The sequence below is a fragment of the Palaemon carinicauda genome, chromosome 34, assembly GCF_036898095.1.
Source record: "Palaemon carinicauda isolate YSFRI2023 chromosome 34, ASM3689809v2, whole genome shotgun sequence".
NCBI lineage: Eukaryota > Metazoa > Arthropoda > Malacostraca > Decapoda > Palaemonidae > Palaemon > Palaemon carinicauda.
Window position 1 is genome coordinate 44,965,181 of NC_090758.1, and position 7,500 is coordinate 44,972,680.

At 38.5% G+C, this 7,500-nt stretch overlaps 3 protein-coding genes across 5 annotated transcripts in view; 2 read left to right on the top strand and 1 right to left on the bottom strand.

The window, feature by feature from the left end:
* Positions 1-7,500, top strand: part of LOC137627133 (tyrosine-protein phosphatase 10D-like) — a 591,968-nt gene that overhangs the window by 492,943 nt on the left and 91,525 nt on the right. The gene's annotated exons all lie outside the window — the stretch shown is intronic.
* LOC137627131 (tyrosine-protein phosphatase 10D-like) overlaps positions 1-7,500 on the bottom strand; it is a 139,662-nt gene that overhangs the window by 94,545 nt on the left and 37,617 nt on the right. The window lies entirely within an intron of this gene.
* The window catches only part of LOC137626514 (uncharacterized), a 25,093-nt gene continuing 23,340 nt past the window's right edge, over positions 5,748-7,500 (top strand). Inside the window, exons 1-2 of the mRNA XM_068357558.1 lie at positions 5,748-5,820; positions 6,388-6,527. Coding sequence (XP_068213659.1) covers positions 5,748-5,820; positions 6,388-6,527 — 213 coding nt within the window. The remainder of the gene's footprint in view (positions 5,821-6,387; positions 6,528-7,500) is intronic.

Sequence of the window (7,500 nt, forward strand, 5' to 3'; positions counted from 1 at the left end):
TCTTTGATTGACTTTGCGACAAAGTGGATGCCCCAATAGAGTATGATGGCCTTAAAAAATACCTCATGGAGCAGTTGTACTCATATTTGCTCGCCACCCATATAGCCAAGCTTTCCAGCTTTCTCAAAAGACGTACGGAGACCAAAAGGTTTTATCCATTCTTAGGGAAGTAACCAGTATTGATCATTATAAATCCTCAGAAGACAGCTCTCCTCTTGAAATGAGCCTACTTCGTACCCTTTGGGTACTAAGCCCACCCAAAACTCTACGTGCTTACATCCCAGATGATAATACATTACCCATGAAGGACCTCATCACGAAAGTCGGTGACTTTATGGACTGGCACTTTACCTTCCTCAGGGACTCAACTCATGACAAAGAAGAGGCCTATCTAACACCAACAGATGTTGACGTAAGTGTCGTAACGCACAGATGCTTGCCTTAAGATATGCTAGGCCTGTGTCAGAGCCACCCTCCACCCACAAATATCTCCCCTCACTCACTCCCGAAACAACGTCCTCTCTGGTCATTTCCTGATGCACATCAACCCGGCATTTCTGCTAATACCACTCCGACATCTAGGATGCTACGAAAAAATGTGTGGATGGCTGTGTGTAGATAAAAAATGTGTAAGTAAGCAATTGCTTGCGTTAGTGGTTTCCTCTATCACCTAACTTTTCTTTTTACTTGCTGCTGGTACGTTTGTGCGATTTCTTGTAGACACCAGAGATTACCGTTCCACCTACTAAAGTCACTCTCCACGATACAACGAGGTCATTCTACGCCTGATCATGTCTGCCAGGTAGCCTTCATCGGATCTGAGATCAACAGACCAGGGTACTAAACATTTATTCTAAGGTTTAAGAGTGCTAAAAACCAATGGGAATTCCTTGTTGCTGACGTAACATTGTTGACACTTTGCGTGTATTTCCTTGCACATTTACACCTCTTGGTTGTTGTGGGGCATCTACGATTAGTCGACACTGACTTCTACTTGTCGACATCTGTTCAACATCAGTGCACCCATGGGTCCCTACACCCACCTCCTCACGTTGTACCCGTAAGTCTGCCATACTGAACTTCACCAAACAGCCAAGGTTGTTGCGAAGGAAAGTATTTATCTTCCATTCAAGGAGATGGGGACCCCAGCCGTTGCCATGTTCAGGCGTCTGGCACTGGACCTTCTGAATATTGCTAAACTAACATGCACCAGATTAAAAGAAATGGGCCATGTCCTAAAGGACTCAGGCCCGTGGTCCTCGCCTTTACACATATTCCTGAAGAAATAAGGCTCCCTACTCCCTTGTGGGGATTACTGTATCTGAACATGCAGAGAGAAAAATATCACTATCCTCTCACACACATCGATGACATTATCTCCGACTTGCAAAAGCAATTTTTTTTCCTCGCTCAACCTCTTAAAGGCCTATTATCAGGTGATCATGAACCCTTAAGACCTCCTGAAGACAACCATCACCAACCCTTTCAGTAAGTTCACCTTCAATTACTCTTCTTTTTGGCCTTCGTAATAATGTAGTCACTTTTTAACTCCTCATGAAAGGCAACTCATAGAACCTTATCTTCTGCTTAGGTTACGTGGATGACTTACTTCTATTTTCTTCCTTCAAAGAGGAACACCCCCAGCAGTTACTCATCATTCTCGACCATCTACAATGAAGCGGCCTTGTAGTCCGGTACGACACGTGTACCTTTGGCATCAATGAAGTATCGTTCTTTGGGCATCAGATCACTAGTGGAGAAGTCAGCCCCCTACCTGAGAAGGTAAAAGTCCTTCAGATATTTCTGAAACCTTAGACAGTCTAAGCACTACGAGTGGTCTTAGGTATGATACACTTTTAACACTGGTTCATGACAGACATCGCCAACAACACTATTACACGAGATTGGTTCGCTTCAGAAGGAGCAATTCTGCAACACATAGAATACCTCATCACATGTTGCTGCTGTCGACTTTCCGATGCCATATAACCATCTTCTCTTCTCCACTATTGCCAGTGACGTCACTATCAGTGCACTACTCTAGAAGGTGTTCTGTGTCTTGCACTCTTATCTGCCTTCTCCAATAGAAAAATTTTGAAATCTGAACCTAGTAAATCTAACCTTGACCGCAAATCGCTGTCCATCACTTCAACAACAAATTAGATTTCACGCCCTCTATCATTCACACAAAATGTTTGTCAATGAGATGAAATACCATTCCTACATGAAAATAAAGAATTCTACTACACGAGATACGTAGTTAAAAGGACATCAAATAAAGACATTTTCCTAGAAGAAAATTCCAAGCATATATTGCGAGTCTGGCCACCCAAAGAAAACTTAGTTTAAAATAAGGAACAGCTTCTAAGTATATATGTAAAAATCCTACACGTTAACCCATTAAGGCCGTGGTAGCCTATATATTGGTGTAAATAAACCACAAAGCTACATAATCCGAGTTACAACGAATAGGGAAGGCAAACTCAAAAGCCAAAAAATTCACTTTTTTCTACTGTTATAAAAAAAATTACATTACTGTCTGAAGTGGATAAAATCTTTAAAAAATCAACATTTTGAATTTATTGTGTTGCAATTAGTGCTGGAATTGTGTAAATCTTTGAAACTGGCCCTGAGAGATTCATATCAAAATGTGAAGAAAATTTATTTTGACTTATCTTTGTGTGAGGTAAATTGTAAGTTTATCTGCTATTTTGTGTATTTTTTTTTTGGAGAGTTTAATCCTTAGAGTGTTAAAGGTTATCTATTTTCATTAAGTATCAAGATGAAATGTTGGTGTAGAATTTAATTTCAAGTGAAACAAGTTATTATATACTTTTCATATGTATTTATTTTTTTTCATCTTAGTCTAAGGCTTTATGCATATATAATATTTCAAGTCAAGTGATTATATAATTCTCAGTGTAACATTTCTTTTGTCCTAATCTAAGTTTTGCTCAGTCTTAGTATTCAGAGTGATTTTTCCTTATGTATATTCTTTCAAAGTGTTGTAATTTTTATAAACTATATATTTATTTGCATGTAAAGAGTGTATAATTTCAATCAACAGTGTATGTTACAGTACTCTCTCGTATTCCAGTTAAAGAATTGAAGTAAGAGGTTGTTTGTATAGTTCTTAATAATAATTACCGGCCTTTTTTCAGTGTACTTAAGAGACCATTGGATATCCAATGTAAATATATATTGCTTTAGGGGAGTTATTTAATTGTCTCAGAGCTCAGGTATTGATATTTCTAAAATAAACGGTCTAATGTAAAAACAAATATGTAAGTTTGGAACTCGATAGGAGGCATAGTTTACCAGCCTAATATATATATATATATATATATATATATATATATATATATATATATATATATATATATATATATATATATATATATATATATATATATATATATATATATATATATATATATATTACTATATTTTGGTTCCTAGACCACGTAACCATATTATAATAAATTTCTGGTGCCCAGATTTCTGGGATCGAGTGAGTCTGCTTCAAGTATTGATGATAACAGGGCTGTGTTCTCGTTGAAGGTTTGAACAATTTCGTGTTGATAGGATTTTGTGTATTGTTAGGACAGTTTTGGAGAGGTATTAGATATAATAAAATACAAGATGGGACAGTATAATATCCAAGAGTTTTTGAGAAACTCGAAGGTTCAGGAATTTTCAGAAGCTAATGTAACTATATTTCATTGGCTCTCTATTCCAAGGGCATATGGTGGTCTTGCAATGAGAGGGATGATTAAAGAATAAATCAAGTGTCTAGCTTTAGATGCGTTGATAAACTCGGGGAAATTGTCTGTAGAAGATATTGTAGCAGTTTCATGAACTGTTGGAGGAGGCTGAAGAAGACTTTGTAGCAAAGCAAGGACCAGTCAACCACAAACCGAAAGATTGAAACAGATAGGGAAGCAGAGACTGAGATTTGACAAATTGCAGCAAAGTAGAATTTGACTAAGTTAAAGATGATGTCAGAAGAGAAAGTAGTAGCACAACGTGCGAGGGAAATCAAAACAAGACAAGAGGAAGCAAAAAGAGAAGAAGCCAGAGAAGTAGGAAGACATGGGATGAGAATGGAAGATAAAGAGAGAAAATACGAAAAAGAGACAGAAACGAGAAGAAAAAGAGAGGGAAGAGAAAATGGAATTTGCACGACACACAAGAGAATTAGAACTGTTGAATGCCAGTGCAAAGTCTGCAACGCAGACAGAGGTGAAACCTACTATGCACTATACCGTGTTTACTGTGATGAACACCCAGAGGTTAATTCCAAGGCTCACAAAAGAGGCTCCTGACAAATTTTTCGATCATTTTGAAAGGGTCACATTGACGATGCAATGGCCAGAAGATAAATAGTCTGAGTTATTGTAAAGAGTACTCCTTTGGAAAGTTCGCAGTCCTTATCTGTCCAGTTCGCAGTCCTTATCTGTCCTTATCTCAGGACCAGAGGAAGGAGTATCAAGAAGTGAAGAGGAACATACTATAAGTGCAACATATGACCTCTGAATATTATGATGAAAGGTCCTGAAGTTTGAGGAATAACGAGAAGATTATTTTCCTTAATTACGCTTAAAAGATACAGCAATATTTTAAGAGATGAACAGAGGCAGCTAATGTGAGTACATGGCTGATTTAGAAAAATTGATAGTACTAGAACAATATCTACGAGGAATTCCTAAACATATTCAAACCTACTTGAGAGAGAGAGGTAAGGAGACTTGATCAAGCCGCTTAACTGAGCGAAGATTATAATATTATCAGTCGTAAACCCTCCTCAGAAATGTAGTTTCAACCGTTCTTCCGACCAAGTGTCAATTATTCCCCGAACCATGGAAACCAGTTCAGTAATAAATATGTGAACCCGTTCAAAATTTATAACGAAAGTAGCATTGATACTGTTCCTTTGCAGAATGTGATAGTACCACAGCGACAATTGTCGTATCGTTCTCCTCCAAGACGTGCAAAAGGTTAATATTTTTTGCTGTAAGTGTGATAAGAGCGGAAAGGGTGAAGACGAAAATAAACCCCGCTACATTTGCACGATGAAGAGGACAAACCCAAAGAGCGTGGATACCTTTAAACCATATATTTATTCATACAATAGACTGGGATGAGTGAACCCCGGTCCAATATTGCTCGACACGAGTTGCAACCATAGTGTGGTGATACAAGGAACACAGGCGTTGGTGGTGCAGTCTCTCAGAGGACAATCGGTTATTTTGAAGGGAATAGGAAAATAAGAAGTTACCCCTTTTTGCCATTTGAAACTGTCATGTGAGTTTGTGACAGGTAATTTTGATTTTGCACTAAAGGATTATTTGGCTGACGAAGAAGTAGAAGTCCAGCTGGGTAATGAGGTTGGTGGAGCACCGTCCGTGCTTTTTCCCATTATAACGGAGAAACCATTTAAGTATACTCCTATGACTGAACTCGAGAAGGACTCCCGCATCTGTTTCCTAGTTGTGTGACAACAAGGAGTATGACGAAGAAAGTGCCTGATGAAAAAAAAAAATAAAAAATCGAAGAAGAAATGAACTTTGAGGAATTTTTTTGCAAAAGGAGGGTTCCCTTGGTGATATGCAAGAGGAAGACTCCCGAGTAACCTCAAGAGGACAGGAACGACTTACGTTTAGACAAGAAGACAAAGAAGAAAGTTAATGATCAACATTGTGGGAACTTTACCAAGGAAGAGAAAAGGTCATGAATATATGATAACCATGATGTGTCCAGTGATAAGATACCCTGAAGCCAAACCCGTTCGGAACATCATTCCCCAAAAACTCTTAGAAGGTACTAGATTTTTTCACTAATTATTTCAGGACGTAGTGAAACTGTTGGATGTGAATCAACATCCATAAACTTTTTATCATCTGGAGACCAGAGGTGCAGAAGAGAGGTTTCATCAAACTTAGATAAGTTTGTTAACAAAGTTCTGCAACGAAACAGGGAATGAATGGGATATCGGAATACCGTAGATGTTATTTGATGAATGTAACGCTTATCAAGAAAGAATAGTATGTACCCAGAATGGAATGGTATTTGGACGACAAGTATAATGACTGATTGAAATGTTAGCAGAAAAATTGAAGGACCGACAGGAAACGTATGGAGAATATGTCAAGAATTTGAGGACAAGGATTGGCGAGAGAAGGGAAATCTCCCTAGAAAACCTTATAACGAGTTAAGAAAAAGTGCAGAAAAGGCTTCATATGACAAGTAAGGGCAGACAATTTTCAGTAGGACAACAGGTATTAATTTTCTTGCTGATAAAGAGATTCCCACCCACCAACAAGTTCCAGGAACCATAAAAGATTTTGGGGATAATCAGTGACCTATCCTACGTTACTGGAACCCCAGGAAGTAGGGAAAGGCAAAGGAGAGTACATGTTTGCCGACTGAAGCGCCACTTAAGCGAAAACAGGAAAGAAACTTCACAAGTGTGTATGGCACAAACCATACCATCCATGGAAGACTACGATGGATGTAAGTTAGAGGCCGTAAGTAATGTGAGTATTTCTTCCATCATTCAGAACCAGGAAGAGAAACTAACTCATTTGAACCAGGAGCAACAAGAGAAATTAAGACGATTAATCAGAAGTTTCCATAAAATTGTCTCATACTTCGCAAAACGAACCAACCTGACGAAGCATGAGATACACCTCAAAACAATAAAAAGACCATTTAAACAACGTGAGTATTGACTATCGCCATATCACTGAAAGGCCATGAGAAAAGGAACGGACTATTTGTTATAAAACGGATTAGCCCAACAGAGTTCTAGCCCCTACAGCTCTCCATACTTATTAGTGAAAAAACTGGACTTATTTTTTAGGATGTGTATAAACTACCGAAAGTTTAATTTGACCAGTGTGGCCGATAATTACCCATTGCTGCTCATTGACCACCTACTCAACAATAAGGACAAGCAAGGTTCGTCTCCAAGGTTTATTTGTTAAAAGGCTATTATCAAATTCTTTTGGATGACAATGCAAAATTGTTATCACTTTTATAACCCTATTTGGGTTATATCAATACACCGTTATGCCTTTCGTCCTAATGACAGCCCCGCTGCTTTGCAACGAGTAATGGATAACCTTCTAGTGTTGAAAGAAGGAACAGGCATAAGTCTCGATGATATTGTAGTATATTCATCGACCTAGGAAGAACATCTCTGAATCCTGAAGAAGGTATTTAAAAAGCTCTGAGGAGCACACTTGCTGATTAACCTGGAGAAGAGCCAATTTGGAAAGGAGAGAGTTTGCTACTTGGGATTTGAAGTAGAAAAAAAGACTAATCAATCCGGTAGGCTATAATGTCGAAAGAATTAGCAAAGTATCGACCATCCACCCCCCCACCCCCCCCATGAGGAAGCAATTATAACGTATTTTAAGGACGGCAGGATTCTATCGACGTTTCTTCCCGAAATTTTTGGCTGTAGTAGCCCCTTCAATAAATTTGACTAGCCCCACG